At 43.5% G+C, this 17,500-nt stretch overlaps 1 protein-coding gene across 2 annotated transcripts in view; it reads left to right on the top strand.

Annotated features, from left to right (window-relative positions):
* KIAA0586 (KIAA0586 ortholog) overlaps nucleotides 1-17,500 on the top strand; it is a 414,056-nt gene that overhangs the window by 281,213 nt on the left and 115,343 nt on the right. For both annotated transcript variants that reach the window (XM_078784140.1, XM_068129752.2), the window contains one exon: nucleotides 16,780-16,852. In XM_078784140.1, the coding sequence (XP_078640266.1) occupies nucleotides 16,780-16,852 (73 nt within the window). The remainder of the gene's footprint in view (nucleotides 1-16,779; nucleotides 16,853-17,500) is intronic.

The following is a 17,500-nucleotide window of genomic DNA, read 5'->3' on the forward strand; positions in this document are numbered from 1 at the left end:
GGTGGTATTGCCCCCTTTGGCAGAAACAACCTCAAGTAGGCATTTCTTATAACTGTCTGCCAGTCTCTGACATCGACTGGGAGAAATTTTTGCCCACTCCTTCATGCAGAATTCTTTCAGCTGTGCGATGATTGAGAGGTTTCTTTCATGCACAGCTCGTTTCAAACCGCCCCACAACATCTCGATGGGATTTAGATCCGGGCTTTGACTTGGCCATTCCAGAACCCTCCATTTCTTTCTTTTCAGCGATTCCTTGGTGGATTTACTGGTATGTTTAGGGTCATTGTCATGTTGCAAGGTCCACCTTCGGTTGAGCTTCAACTTTCCGACAGATGACCTCACATTATCCTCAAGCACCCTCTTTGTACAATGAAGAATTCATAGTGGATTCTATGATGGTGAGCTGCCCAGGCCCTGATGCAGCAAAGCTGCCCCAAACCATAATATTTCCACCACCATGCTTTACAGTTGGTATCAGGTTCTTGTGGTCAAATGCTGTCTTTGGTTTTCGCCAAACAAGTCTTCTGGTACTGTGGCCAAATAGCTCTACCTTTGACTCATCTGTCCAGAGCACATTGTTCCAGAAGTGCTGGTCTTTACCGAGGTGTTCATTGGCAAACTTTAGTCTTGCCCTGATGTTCTTTCTGGACAGCAAAGGTTTCCTCCTGGCACACCTCCCATGTAGATCAAATTCGTGCAGCCTCTTTCTAATGGTAGACTCGTGCACTTTGACATCAACAGTGGCAAGAGCTACCTGTAGGTCCCGTGATGACATTCTGGGGTTCTTCGAGACTTCTTTCAGCATCTTGCGGTCTGCTCTCGGGCTGAACTTGCTGGGGCGGCCTGGCGTGAACAAGTTGGCAGTTGTTTGGAATCTTCTCCACTTGTAGATGATCTTCCGGATAGTCGAATGATTGATTTCAAATTATTTGGAGATCTTTTAAAATCCCTTCCCAGACTCGTAGGCATCTATAACCTTCTTTCTGAAGGCCTCAGAGAGCTCTTTTGATCTTGGCATGGTGACGCCACACACTTCAACAACAAAGAGCAAACCAAACTAAATGTCTGAGGTTTAAATAAGACAGGTTCCTCCAAGATCCTCTCCAACGATGTTCTAATCGTTTGCACCTGAGCTGGTGCACCTGATTCTAATTTTCGGTATTTGAAGTAGTGATAAATGTAGGGGTGTACTTACTTTTTCCACATGCGAAATTTGCATTTATGTTTATTTAAATTATACAATGGACTACAAAATGTAAATGTTTCATCATATTTGTTATATTATATCACCTTTATCTATCAATATTGTTAAAATGAAGATCAAATAGCTGTATGTTGAAAAAGTCAAAACTTTACATGGGGTGTACTTACTTTTTCACGTGACTGTACAAAAATATAAAGGCATTTCTGTGTGCTCATCGTAATCTTGGCTATCAGAGCTAATACCCCGAAATCACTGCCGTCGACACCTGGATTCGTGCACGGAGTATGTTTTAGGCAGGTTTACTCGAGGATATCGGTGATAAAGTTTCCGTTTAGGGTCTTTGAATGATCTTAGGTACAATTGTATTTAGTGCTTCCCACTATTATACACACAGTTTGATTGTCCCCCTTAACCCTGCGCATGATTTGATTTGATTGAACTCTGCGCATGCGCAAGATTGGAGGTCTCGTCTCTTCAAAGCTGTCCATGCACGCTCGCTTTCGAAGTTAAGTAACTTTTCACAATTGTGTTTTTGTCGAAACTGGTCTTGTATGTACCTATTGGGGTGTCTTTAATAGTATTCTTGGCGTTGGTTTTTTGTACCTGTGTACAGAATCGTCGGTCTTTCTCATCGTGTATTCTGAGGCCTAAGTGTAGTACTAGGCTACTGTGTCCAACCTTGGCTTTAGGCTTTGTTTTTGTCTCAGCGGTTCTCCGATCACGCTGAAATTTTTTTCCGGTCTCTGTTTTTCACGGTCTTTTCATCCCATACTTCCTTGTTTTAAAATCTCAAAAAAAAAAAAAAAAACCCAAAAACATTTCCTTCCGTTTTTATTCGTTTATTCGTTCTTAGTTGTTCGTTCGTTCATTCTTCGACCACGCTGTTTGTGATCACGTTGTTAAAAAATGTCTCATCTGAACCCTGAAGACCTGTATTCTGTCATTTTCTATAACACCTTTTTCTTCTTCTTCTATAAAAGGATGCTTTCGACTTGCTCACCAAATCCATTCATTCCAAAAAAAAATTCCATCTCTTATAGTGCATCTTTCATTCATTCCCTAAACTCTCCAGCACTCCATCCTCCCTCCAGCGTCCTCAAACGTATTTTTGACTCGAATGTCTCAAGAAACTCATTTTGCAATAAATGTTCGTTTCCCATTAATCGTACATTTTTCAAAATCCCATCACCCCAAAATCCCTTTTCCCATCACCCCTCCCCTCTAAATCTACCCCCTTGCCCATCCCCTCCAAACCATCCCCATCACCTTCCCAATCACCCATTCCTTTCAAATCTCCCCCCACACCCCTCCCCTCCGAGACTCTCCCTCGCTCCTCCCCTCCTAGACTCCCTTCTCACCCCTCCCCCTCAAAGCGTCCTCCCCGCTTCTTCCCCCTTCCAACTTTCACCTTCATCTCCCTCAACCTTCTGCCCCGCTCTTCCCCCTCGTCAAATAACACCTCACTGTGCCTCTCCCAATCACCATCAAACCTTTTGTCTGCCCCATCCTTCCCTTTCTCCGAGCTATTCTGTAATCTCTGACACACCTTCAACAGCTCTCCCTACTTCTTCCTCCTCTTCCACATCTTACCCTACCGCTCCCCCCCCCCTGTTCTGTATCCGATGCTCCCCCTTCCTCTTCCTTAACAGTATGGACCTCAAACATCCGGGGCCTTCGCTCAAACATGTCTGATCTCTCCATACAGGTTGCTTCTGACAAACCAGACGTGATCTGCTTAACAGAAACTTTCCTCCTTCATGATGTCTCTGATTCCTTGGTATCTCTCCCAGGTTACTCCCTACTCCGGTATGATAGACCTGAGCCTCGTCCTGGAGGTGGGGTTGCTATCTTTATAAAAAACTCTCTTCCTCACTCGCCCTGCACTGCCCTCTCTCCACCTCACCCCCAGGAATACCTTTGGCTACGGCTTCCCCTTCGCTCCCACCTTTTGTTCATATGTGTGTTGTACCGTCCACCAAACAGTGATGACTCCATCTACATCTCGCTGTCTGAGAATATGGACCAACTTCTATCGACCCATCCCAACTCTCTCTTCCTCATATGTGGTGATTTCAACTGTCACCATGCCAGTTGGCTGGGTGTGGGTACCTCTCTCACCAGCCATGGCTCTTCAGCAAAGGACTTCTGTGACTCACTGGGACTGACACAAACTGTCAATTTCCCGACCCGGATTTCAGTCAACGGAGCATCTTCTCTTCTGGACTTGGTTATGACTAACTTCCCTGAAAATGTCTGCTGCTCTTCTTCTGCTCCAATCGGCTCTTCTGATCATGTGCTTGTTAAAGTGGACATCTCTCTGACCATTCTCAGAGAGCCTCCTCAGCGTCGACGAGTCTGGCATTTCACTAAGGCCAACTGGCACGGTCTTCAAGCAGCCATCAATCATCTGGACTGGTCTCCCATCTCTACTGCCTCTGACATAAATTCTTCCTGGGAATTCTTCCAAAGCAAACTGCTCTCTCTCATGCACAGATTTATCCCATCTCGTCTTCTGTTGTCATACCCTTCCTCCCGTCCATGGTACACGGAATCTTGTGGTGAGGCTATTGCCCAGAAACAACTTGCTTTTGTCTCCTGGAAAGCAAATCCAACGGAAGGAAATCTCATTTCCTTTCACAAAGCCCGAAACAAGTGTGTGTCCACCCTCAGGAGAGCCAGGAAACAATATCTCTCCGTTCTCAGGACCGAACTCTCTTATCTGTCTCCCTCTTCCAAATCCTGGTGGCGTCTGGTCAAATCTGTTTCTGGTGTTTGTTCCCCCTCCATCCCCTCCCTCACCTCAAATGGCCACACGGCTGACTCCGCACGTGAAAAAGCTGAATGCCTCAACTCTGTGTTTGCCTCTAAATCTTGTGTCCCAAACCCATCCCTCTCTGTACCCACCGTACCCAGTCGTACCCAGCTGCTCCTGGACTCTGTGTCCTTTCCTCCTGACAAGGTGGAAAAGTTTCTGTCAACCCTCGACTCGGATTCTGCAACTGGACCTGACGGCATCAGCCCACGGGTCCTTAAATCCTGTTCTTCCGCTCTTTCACTCCCTCTCTCTGTTCTCTTCACCCTCTCTTTTGCTCAAGGTCATCTTCCATCTGCTTGGAAATCTGCCAACATCACCGCTTTGCACAAACAAGGTGCAAAAACAGATCCCAGCAACTACAGACCAATCAGCCTTCTCCCAATTATCAGCAAAGTCATGGAATCCATCATTGCTTCAGATATTAAATCTTTCCTCTTCTCCAATGGCTTGATCTCTGATCATCAATTTGGTTTCAGACCTGGACACTCTACTCTGGACATGCTGCTTCTGCTTTCTCAACAATGGATGGAGGTCCTCAATGCCAAACAGGAAATTAGAGCAGTCTCCCTTGACATATCACGTGCCTTCGATACGGTCTGGCACCCCGCTCTGCTCACCAAACTCTCCTCTTTTGGTATCCATGGAAATCTCCACGCATGGCTGGCGGACTTCCTCTCTAGTCGTAGTCAACGTGTGGCCCTGAATGGGTTTCTCTCATCTCCTCTTCCTGTTCAGGCTGGAGTTCCACAAGGCAGTGTTCTAGGCCCTGTCCTTTTTCTGGTCTTCATCAATGATCTCTCTGACTCTCTTGAAAATCCTCTGTATCTCTTTGCTGATGACTCTACTCTCTGTCGCTCCATTCTTCATCCCTCAGATCGGCAGTCTGCTGCCTCCTCACTCTCTGCAGACCTGGACAAAATCACAGACTGGGCAAACAAGTGGAACATGTCTTTCAATCCTGACAAATCTCACACTCTTACGATGTCTCTCCGAAAAGACCGACTGGACAACCCTCCCATCCACTTTCTGAATAATCCTCTCCAAGAAGTTCTGTCACTCAAGCTTTTGGGTCTCACTATCTGCCATGATCTTTCCTGGGAAAACCACATTTCAAATCTGGCCTCCAAAGCCAGTCGCCGACTGGGCATCCTCCGTCGTGCGAAGTCCTTCCTTGGCACACCTGAGCTCCTCACCACATACAAGGCTTTCATCCGCAGCTCAATGGAATACTGCTCTCCCCTCTGGGCTGGTGCTCCTGCCTCACACCTAGCTCGTCTTCACGCTGTTGAAACCAAAGCATTCAGAATCATTGGAATCTCCCGCGATGAAGCTAAGTCCAAGGGCCTCTCACTCACTCACCGCAGGCAGGTTGGTGGTCTTTCCATCTTCTACCGACTCCTCTCTGGCCTTGCCCCCCCAGCTCTCTCTGGGCTCTGTCCCGCAAATATTCCTACAGGTCGCACAAGATCTGCCTGCAACCCTCTTATGGTCAAACTGCCAAAATCAAGACTCTCTGCTCACCTTCACTCCTTCATTCCTCTTTTCTCCCGCCTATGGAACAAACTCCCTCACACTCTTCAATCCCACTCCACCCTCCAGGTCTTTAAAACAGCTGTTCACCACCATCTCTTATCTTCCCCCATCCAAAACCTTGATCTTTTCTACCCCCGCTAATTTCACCCCAATTCCACTTTTTTGAAATACCAACTTCTGTCCTGGAAGTCATTGGTGTCCTTGTGTTTTATACTTCTCCCTCCACCCCCCCCCCCCCCTTCCCATGCCTCCTCCCCCCAAGCCCTCTCCCTTCCACACATCTCCCTGCTCTCAAATGTTGTGTTTGTGTGCTTCACCTTCTCTCCCCATCTTGTTTTCCGCTCCCGCTTTTTATATATTTTGTTTGTCTGGTTGATTTGTTTGTGAAGTAAATGTTAGCTCTTTCACGAGCCTCGATTCAGTATACAAAAAAAAAAAAAAAAAAAAAAAAAAAAAAAAAACCATCAGCTGTTAAGAACACTCATGAAGGGTGACACATCCGAGTCTGCAAACTTTTTGAAGAACTTATGGAGGTCCAACTGTTGCTTCCAAATAGCATATTTTGGCGCCAATCAGATAAAAGAGCATGGCTTCATTCCTTTAAGGCGTCGATAGAAAGTCTGGTTACTACAGACCGCAAACCCATCATACCTACTGACAAAACGCCCGCCACAGAGCATGAACGGCGTTTTAATGCACCGTCACCTGGACACATCGTTGTCATTATTGCCGGAGACGTTGATCCAATCGTTCACGATATCATCAAGAAAAATATGATGCATGGTCCATGTGGACAACTCAATCCATCCAGCCCATGCATGAAAGATGATATTTGCTTCAACAAATATCCTAAACCCTTCATAGGTGAAACATGAACCTGACACGATGGATATCCGTTATAGAGAAGAACCTTGGCCAAAAACGGTGCTCCGAAGTTGGGACGAGAACGACCTTGTTCATATATGTATATAAATATGATGGATGAGCAAAGAATGCAGTATACCCGGAAGCTTTTTCATAAAATAAGCTTGGTTCAATGAGTGAGTAACAAAGCCTACAATCCTCAATCCGTCAAAGACAAAAAGTGCTGATACCCCACGATAATATGGTAATAGTGGTGATACCCCACTATCATATGGTAATAGTGGTGATACCCCACTATAATATGGTAATAGTGGTGATATGGTAATAGAACTAAAAATGTCGGGACGGGCCCCGGGAAGGTTATAGGCTAGGTGGCGAGGCTGGTCGAGGCCGCTTTGGCCGGGCTGGGCCCATTTCGCAATTAAAAGCTGAGCTGAGTTTTGTAGACAAGCTTCTACGGCCGCGAGTAAAAGCTGAATTATAGTAGTAAATTCATTCAAAAAGAACTGAAAATGTCGGGACGGGCACCGGAAAGGTTATAGGCTAGGTGGCGAGGCCGGTTGAGGCCGCCTCAGCCGACTGGCCCCATTTCAGAATTAAAAGCTGAGCTGAATTATAGTAATCAATCTTCTACGGCCGCGAGTAAAAGCTGAATTATAGTAGTAAATTCATTCAAAAAGAACCCGGGCTTTGCCGGGTGCTTTCGGCTAGTACATGTATAAATGTGTGTGTGTGTATATATGTATATATATACATATGATCCATCAAGGACCACCTGAAAACACGACCGCGAGTGTTGACATAGCTGGCAGCCAATCAGAGCGCATCACTCAGCCTCTCAAAGTATGTCGAATTGATAATTCTTTATTTCTATTAATCTGATTAATTGGTATGTAAGGAGAATCGATAATTGATTATTTATATTAATCAGATTAATTGGGATGTATTGAAAATCGGTAATTGTCTCTTTCTATTAATTGGATTAATTGGGATGTATGGAGAATTGATAATTGTTTATTTCTATTTTTCTGATTAACTGGGATGTATGTGGAATCGATAATTATTTATTTATATTAATCGGATTAATTGGGATGTGTGTAAATCGATAAATGTTTATTTATATTTATCTGATTATTGGATATTGGGGTTGTGTACCCCGATTCAGAATAGGCACACTGTATCCCTGCGCATTGTAAGAGCGTGACCAAGGGTTGGCGTCAGGAAGGGCATCCGGCCATAAAAACATTGCCTCAAACAGGGAACCATGATTGTCATGGGGCCCGCAAGTCTAACCCCCGCTCTAGCGGGGAAAAATGGCCTTAAAACGATCATTCATTCAATCATTTCATTCAATTGGGATGTATGTGGAATCGATAATTGTTTATTTCTATTATTCAGATTAATTGGGATGTATGGAGAATCGATAATTGTTTATTTCTATAAATCGGGTTAATTGGGATGTATAGAGAATCGATAATTGTTTATTTCTATTAATCGGGTTAATTGGGATGTATAGAGAATCGATAATTGTTTATTTCTATTAATCGGGTTAATTGGGATGTATGGAGAATCGATAATTGTTTATTTCTGTTAATCTGATTAATTGGGATGTATAGATAATCGATAATTGTTTATTTATATTAATCTGATTAATTGGGATGTATAGAGAATCGATAATTGTTTATTTATATTAATCTGATTAATTGGGATGTATAGAGAATCGATAATTGTTTATTTCTGCTAATCTGATTAATTGGGATGTATAGAGAATCGATAATTGTTTATTTCTATTAATCTGATTAATTGGGATGTATAGAGAATCGATAATTGTTTATTTATATTAATCTGATTAATTGGGATGGATAGAGAATCGATAATTGTTTATTTATATTAATCTGATTAATTGGGATGTATAGAGAATCGATAATTGTTTATTTATATTAATCTGATTAATTGGGATGTATAGAGAATCGATAATTGTTTATTTATATTAATCTGATTAATTGGGATGTATAGAGAATCGATAATTGTTTATTTATATTAATCTGATTAATTGGGATGTATAGAGAATCGATAATTGTTTATTTCTGTTAATCTGATTAATTGGGATGTATAGAGAATCGATAATTGTTTATTTCTTATTAATCTGATTATTTTGGATGTATAGATAATCGATAATTGTTTCTTTATATTAATCTGATTAATTGGGATGTATAGAGAATCGATCATTGTTTATTTATATTAATCTGATTAATTGGGATGTATAGAGAATCGATAATTGTTTATTTCTGCTAATCTGATTAATTGGGATGTATAGAGAATCGATAATTGTTTATTTCTATTAATCTGATTAATTGGGATGTATAGAGAATCGATAATTGTTTATTTCTATTAATCTGATTAATTGGGATGTATAGAGAATCGATAATTGTTTATTTCTGCTAATCTGATTAATTGGGATGTATAGATAATCGATAATTGTTTATTTATATTAATCTGATTAATTGGGATGTATAGAGAATCGATAATTGTTTATTTCTGTTAATCTGATTAATTGGGATGTATGGATAATCGATAATCGTGAATTTGTTTAATTTTCTTCATTCCTGACGCCTCGTTTTCCATTAGCTGATGTTATTTTTTGGAAAATTGATTTCTGTTTTATTGAAAACATCAATTGTAATTCAGACAGTTGATGCGTCACTGGTTTGGTCCAATTAAACCATTAACACACCAATAAATTATTAATTTAAGTGTGCGATTTTCCTGTCAAGGTGTCATGGATCTATCCAAATGACTGTGGTTTCACTGTTGTACCTTTTGGACTTTGGCTCCCTAAGCGTGTAGCGGGAAGTTGTCTGAAGTGGCAGTTGTTAAGATATGAACGTTTGTGGTTTGCGCAGGTGGTGTGGTTAATTTTCCGATAGGAAAAAGGCGGTTAAAGTTATTCCCGACAATAACATGTTCTTCCAACTTTCATCCCAACAACTGTTTGGAATTATTATTTATTTTTATTCATCCTCGCTGCCCAACAAGTCATGGGACTTCCTTTCCTCATTGTGGTTAATGCATGGCATAGCATCACGTGGTACAGTGAATGGTGTATATTTTGGCCTCCAAATGTAGGAAAGGTGCTTTTCAGAAGAACGAGTCAAGGTGCACATTCTTGGCGTCTGATGTCAGTGTCTGTGGAGTGTTGGGACATCAGTTATGGGATCGACACAATGACCATAAAATCTGAAATATCAGGGTGATGCATTAAGAATAACCACCTTTAGAGGCCATTTTTCCGCGCAGAGCAGGTGTTCGCCTTTTTCGGGCACCTTGAGCTTCCAATGACTGGAATCAAATTCCAATCCAATCAAATTCCAGGAATTGGAATCCAGGAATTCCAATCAAACCTGCAAGGAAGAATGGAAGAAATTAAGGTGATGCATTAAGGGAGGAATTAATCTCACTTGTAAACACTGTCATCTCACTTTAACACATCATCTCACATTTACACATCACCATCTCACTTTAACACATCATCTCACATTTACACATCACCATCTCACTTTTACACATCATCATCTCACTTTAACACATCATCATCTCACATTTACCATCATCATCTCACATTTACACATCATCATCTCACTTTAACACATCATCATCTCACATTTACACATCATCATCTCACATTTACACATCATCATCTCACTTTAACACATCATCATCTCACATTTACCATCATCATCTCACTTTAACACATCATCATCTCACTTTAACACATCATCATCTCACATTTACACATCATCATCTCACTTTAACACATCATCATCTCACATTTACCATCATCATCTCACTTTAACACATCATCATCTCATTTTTACACATCATCATCTCACATTTACACATCACCATCTCATTTTTACACATCATCATCTCACTTTAACACATCATCATCTCACATTTACACATCACCATCTCACTTTTACACATCATCATCTCACTTTAACGCATCATCATCTCACATTTGCACATCATCATCTCACTTTAACACATCATCATCACATTTACACATCATCATCTCACTTTTACACATCTTCATCTCACTTTAACACATCATCATCTCATTTTTACACATTATCATCTCACATTTACACATCATCATCTCACTTTTACACATCATCTCACTTTAACACATCATCATCTCATTTTTACACATCATCATCTCACTTTTACACATCATCATCTCACTTTTACACATCATCATCTCACTTTAACACATCATCATCTCACTTTTACACATCATCATCTCACTTTTACACATCATCTTCTCACTTTTACACATCATCTTCTCACATTTATTGATCATTAGCAGGTGTACCTGGCATTGCTCGGACTATGTTTGTGGGTGCCTAAAACACTCTCATACACCCACTGAGGAATGGGGTCCCTTCCCACTTTCCCGCACTCACGATAGAGCAATTAAAATAAATAAATCCCTAAAAATCAAACTTTTTACTTTTTGTTTTTCCAAAAACAAATCCAAATCCTCTATGGAATACTGTTCTCCCCTATGGGCTGGTGCTCCTGCCTCACACCTGGCTCGGCTTCACGCTGTTGAATCCAAAGCTTTCAAAATCATTGGAATCTCCCGCGATGAAGCTATCTCTGAGGGCCTTTCACTCACTCACCGCAGGCAGGTAGGTGGTCTTTCTGTCTTCTACCGACTCCTCTCCGGCCTTGCTCCCCCAGCTCTCTCTGTGCTCTGTCCCCCAAATATTCCTACAGGTCGCACAAGATCTGCCAGCAACCCTCTGATGGTTAAACTGCCGAAATCTCGGCTCTCTGCTCACCTTCACTCTTTCATTCCTCTTTTCTCCCGCCTGTGGAACAAACTCCCACACTCCCTTCAATCCCTCTCCTCCCTCCAGGTCTTTAAAACAGCTGTTCACCACCATCTCTTATCTTCCCCCATCCATAACCTTGATCTTTTCTACCCCCACTAATTCACCCCAGATCCACCTTGTTTGAAATTCCAACTTATTTCCTGGAAATCCTGGCAGTGTCCATATGTTTATACCTCTCCCACCCCCCCCCCCCCTTCACATGCCTCTCCCCCTTCACATGCCTCCCCCCCAAAGCCCTCTCCCTCCCACAGATCTCTCGATGTCTCCATGTCTCTCGGTCCCTGCTCTCAAATGTTGTGTTTGTGTCCTTCCCCCTCTCTCCCCATCTTGTCTACCGCTCCCGATGTTATTTGTTTTATGTGTCTGTTTGTCTTTCTGTGTGATTAATGTTCGCTCTTTCACGAGCCTCGATCTTGTATACAAAAAAAAAAAAAAAAAAAAAAAAGTCTAAAACACTCCCAGGCACTCACTGATGAATCTCTGAAAGTTTGACGAAGATCCGTTCAACCATCTCTGACAAAAATGGCGACACACACACACACACAACAAACGACTATTTTATCGTATAGATAACATCACATTCATCGATCACAATCTCACTTTCATGCGACCATAGTTGTCTCACTTCCGATAACCAGAGAAACGGGTTAAAAACAACTTCTTTAATATGTAAATCGACATCATTTGATTTAAGCATTCTTTTTTGCCTCCACCACCGAAGGTGGATGGAAGTTATGTTTTCACCCCTTTCTGTTTGTTTGTCTGTCTGTGAACAAAATATCTCAAAAAGTTGGGGACGGATTCGGACAAAATTTGGTAGTGTATGTGACGAAGACGAAATGTTTACATTTTGGTGAAGATCCGGATTCAGATCCGGCTAGTAGAATTTTTAGGTGATTCTTCACCATTGGGAGAAAGGGCCAAAAACGATAAATAGCAGGATGTCTCAAAAGGTTGTGGACAGGTTGGGTGTGTAACAAGACCGGATAAATTTGATTTTGGGGAAGATCTGAATATTAATTCGGATATGAGAATTATTTACTTTTGTAAGTGATTCTTCTCCATTGGGAGAAAGTGCCAAAAACGATATATAGCAGGATATCCTAAAATGTTGTGATGGGATTTGGACGAAACTTGATGGACAGGTTGCGTGTGTGACACGGAAGAATTGGTTCAATTTTGGTGAAGATCCAGATCTGGATCCGGCTCGTATAATTTTTTTTCACAAAGTGATTCTTCACCATTAGGAGCTGGACTAAGAGTCCTCAAACACTTTTGGGGGTAGGAAAAAGTTTTTTTTTCTGCCTGCTCTAGTCGCACCCAGAGGGTTTTTGGATATCGACACCTAGCAGGGCTAAAACAAGACCTGTCAAAGGGTGGAGGAGCTCCCTGTGAGCCAACGGTCATCCATATCTGGTGCCCAAATGTGTGTGCGGACATCCTCCTGCAGTCGGGTTACCTCTTTCCAGGTTGAGTTGGTGGCAGGATTTGCACTCCGGCCACCATAAAAACATGTCATTGCGCAATACGCACAAAGAACACAACTTTAAAAAAAAACTATTCTGTGGGAGTACCTCCTGTGCAGCTGCCTTGCGAAGGGCAGCTGACCGGATGACGGGATTGGGGCAAAGCCTTCGGGACTCCCATTCTTTGATAATAGGAGGAAAAGCACGTGGTAACTTTCCTGGGTTGGGCTGTGGAGGTGTGTCAGGGTAGTGCTGAGGTGTCGCACGAGACGACGGTCTCCTTGGGTTAACCTGAGGCGGTTCCTTTGGGTGGGTGCCTGGAACGTTCTCACTCTAAGTGAGAATGGTCACCTGTCTCTGCTATCATCTGAGCTCCAGCGTTTGAACATCAGCGTTGCAGCACTTTCTGAGGTTCGGAGGCCGGATAGTGGTGAGATCATAGTGGGTGGTTACACCTACTATTGGTCTGGTCGTTTTGATGGTTACCATGCCCAGGGAGTTGTTATAGCTGTGTCCAATAAGCTGACTCTCATGAAAGTCGAGGTAACACGAGCGTATTATGAGACGGAAGATTTGTCCCTCTTTGGGTATCATTTCCCTGGTCTCTGTATATGCTCCGACTGAGGAAAGTGATGTCACTGTGAAGGAGGAATTCTACACCGTGCTCGAGTCTGTGGTTGATCAGTGCCCCAGGAGAGATTCTCTTCTAGTCTTGGGGAATTTCAATCCATTGACTGGCACTGATAGGAATGGTTATGAGGCATGTGTTGGTCCCCATGGATCCGGGACTGTGAACCAGAATAGCATTAAGTTCCTCAGCTTTGCAAGAAGTCATGGACTTAGCATGGCAGGCTCATGGTTTCAGCGCCCACAGCCCCATCACTGGACGTGGTATTCCAATGCTGGTGGTGTGGCGAAGGAGATTGACCATCTGCTCATTGATGGCCGATGGCAGATGCTCCAGCACTGCAGGGTCTACCGGAGTGCTCAGTTCCTCAACACTGACCACAGGCTTGTTGTAGAAACTCTGAAGTTGCAGCTCAAATCCAAGAGAATGCTATCATCCGAGCCTAGGCTCGATGTGGGCAAGCTCAAGGAGGAGAGGGTAGCTGAGGAGTTTGTGAGCAGGTTGAGTGGCGTTTTGTGGGGTTTGGATGCTTCGGGGGATCCTGAGGAGTTGTAGAGTCCCTTCAAAACCACCATCCTTGATGTTGCCGGTGGCTGTCTTGGAACCCACCGCCAGGCGAAGAAGAACTTTGTCTCTCAGGGGACGCTCGATACCATCGACCAGAGTCGCAGGACCAGGCTCGATGGCAGAGCTGAACTGTTCCGGGAGCTGAAGCATAAAACTGTGCGCTCGCTGAGGGCGGACAAGGAAGCCTATGTGTGAGGAATCTGTGAAAGGGTAGAGCATCACTTTTGGACATGCGATTCTCATCCTGCTTACAGAGGAACCTGTGCATTGTGTTCCTTTAAGCCTGTCCCTAGGTGTACTGCAGTTAGAGCAGAGGGTGGTGGCCTCTTGACAGGGCAGTCTGAAGTGAAGGCCCGCTGTGCCGGTTACTTTGAGTGGCTGTACCAGACTGACCGACCGGCTGTTGAGTTGGATGTCAGGGGTGTTGCTATCCCAAATGCTGACCCCCCCCAATTAACTGTGAACCGCCTTCACTTGTGGAAACACAGGCGGCGGTGAATCAATTGAAAGGGGGCAAAGCTCCTGCGATTTGTGGCATCCATGCTGAGCTTCTCAAGGCTGGTGGAAATGCTGTACTTGAGTTGCTGCATGCAGTTCTGTGCTCTGTTTGGAGCACAGGCATCATCCCAACTGACTGTAAGAGGGGCCTTGTTGTCCCCTTCTGGAAAGGAAAGGGTGATCACCAGGACTGCAACAACTACCGAGGGGTGACGCTACTCTCGGTGCCAGGCAAGATCTTTGCTTGGATCATTGTTGAGAGGGTTCGCCGCCATCTGCTCAAGTACCAGCGAGCAGAGCAGTCGGGCTTTACCCCAAAGAGGTCAACGATTGACCGTATCCTTGCGCTTTGGGTCGTCACCAAACGCAAGCGACAGTTTCGTCAGGGGTTGCTTGCAGCCTATGTTGATCTCCGCAAAGCGTTCGATTCAGTGAACCGGGATGCCCTCTGGAGGATTATTGGTCTTTGTGGGGTGCCACCAACGCGGATCAATCTGATCTCTGAACTATACTCTGGTACTGAGAGTGCTGTGAGGTGTGGTGCTTCCATCTCTGACTTATTTCCAGTTGTTACTGGAGGTCGACAGGGGTGTGTACTGGCTCCCACACTCTTCAGTGCTTATATGAACTGGATTATAGGGAGGATGTCAGAGAGGTCAGGCTGCGGTGCATCGTTTGGGAGTGTCAAGATCTCTGACCTTGATTTCGCAGATGATGCAGTCATCTTTGCGAAGACACTGGATATTCTTACGCACCTCCCCCCCCCCAAACCCCAGTCACTGAATGAGGAGTTAGAGCCGCTGGGATTATGGATTTCCTGGGTCAAAACCAAGATCCGGGCCTTCAATGACATCTTGGATGCTGCTGTCTTGTCTGTGCCTGTTTGTGGCGAAGATGTTGAGGTCACGAAGAGATTCACTTCCATTGGCAGTGTTATTCATGTCTCCGCATGTTGTGAGCCAGAGGTTGATAGGTGTCTTTTAGTATTCTTCGAATCGATGATCGGCTTATGTTGGTGACGTTTGATAAACAACGAGTTGATAATGGTGTGTTACTGTCGAGTTGTTGTTGAATGACCGCTCTGCTTTCCTCAGTTCGAACAGTACGAGGTCTACCTGGTGACTGTTTTAGAAGAATGCTGCCGGTTTCATCAAACTGCTTGTTTATTCTGCCGATGGTTCTTCTGTCAATTGCATTGGTGCCACATTCTTTGACAAGTTGTCTGTGAACTTCAGCCGAATTTCCAGATACAGAATACAAGCGTACAGCGCAAATTTCCTGTCTCACGATATCCTCCATCATATTAGGGTGTCTAATTCACAATGAACTGAACTAATGCAAAGACAAAAGCATGCAGCACAGAGAGCAAAGCTTACCCCAATCCATATCGAGTGATGCACCTCACCCCTGTTGCGTATCACGTGATGCTTGTGCATGATGAATCTGTCACATCCAGTTCCAAGAAATCATGTTTTGTTTTGCACCAAAGAACAATTATAAACTTAGTTGTTTGTTGCAGGTATCGTTCTTCAAAATGTGCCCAGGGTTTCTGGACCACCCTGTATAATGTGCTGTCAATGCCTGACTGGAGGTGGCCCAGAAATGTGGAATTTATTGGTTCATTGTTTGCCATTCACCGTTTTTTGTTTTTTTCCCCCAAGTCATTCACGAACCGGCCGTCCATGCCTAAAGTCAAAAAGATTTAATACTTGCATTATTTGCTGACTGCTAACTGGTATCCCCACCCAGGTAATACTATCCTCTTCAACTAAAGTGTCCAACATGCTCGGCTATGCCGTTGTTAGACTATCGGTCTTGTTTATAATCAACAACTTTAAAATGCTATGTATCAGTACGAATACAAGAGAAACTGCACTCTCAAAATAATTGATGAAATTGATATCTCCTGAGCTTTCAACAACGAAAATGATGTCTCTCCAATAAATGCTTCCACCATGTTTTCCATTGAGATACATGAGGGGTTCCCAATGTGGCTGTGGGAACTCCTCACGTATCTCAATGGACAACCCTCACCACGTGACTTTGTGTAATTTGCAATTAGTAAGCATGGAGGGTGCGGTTATGCTTATTCTCTCGCTATGTTTTAGTAACGAGATACCTGTGACAAATGCTTAGTTGCCATGCCATGGTGTGTTGGTGCATTTGTCCCAATGTACCCTCTGTACATGTGATTTGAGTATATATCCTGTTTCGATGCAGTTATAAATAAATAATTATCTGTATGTAACATAAAGGCTTCAGGTGACTTGATGAAATGTGAGTAATTCCGTGACCTCTGCTTTCAGTGATGTTGCAGAGAAGATGAGAATGAAAGTAGCAGTGAGTGGATTGATTACGTCCTTGAGCAAAGAGGTTGAGGTGAGTCGTTCTTTGTCTCTCCACCCAACATCCCTGTGAGCAGGGTGACGTTCAAACTCAACGTAGCACCTGTCCCTACGGAACAGCACTGTGAGCATAACTAAAGTACATCAAAAGTACAATCCCAAAGGTTACCTTCAAACAGAGGTCTTTCAAAGAGGAATTCAAGTGGGAATTGTCGGAATTCAATTCAAAAATATATCACGACACACGGAGCAAAGAATGTCAGTTGATCCTTTTCAAATCTCAAACCAACATGGCCGAACTCGAACACTAGGACAATGGACGTTAAGTTTTATGTATGTACTAAAACTTGCACTCTGTCAAAGCGTCTTTGGGCTTCCTGAAAAGCGCTATCTATCTATAATTCCAGTAATCTCTGTGTGTATGTATGTATGTATGTATGTATGTATGTATGTATGTCTGTGACCGCTGTTTCTCGACAACCACGGGTCCGATATACTTTAAACTTGCCAGGTATATTGCTGGGGACCCGAGGATGTGCCTTTTCAAGGTTTGAAATTAATCGGACAAGTAGTTACCGAGCTATGTCCAAAAAACGATTCAACCAATCAGAGAGCAGCGAGCTATCACGTGTGCCGAACGTGGCGAACAGACTCTGCCTCGGACGGCACATTTGAGAGCATA

Source organism: Myxine glutinosa, chromosome 9, assembly GCF_964187855.1.
Source record: "Myxine glutinosa chromosome 9, kmMyxGlut1.1, whole genome shotgun sequence".
NCBI lineage: Eukaryota > Metazoa > Chordata > Myxini > Myxiniformes > Myxinidae > Myxine > Myxine glutinosa.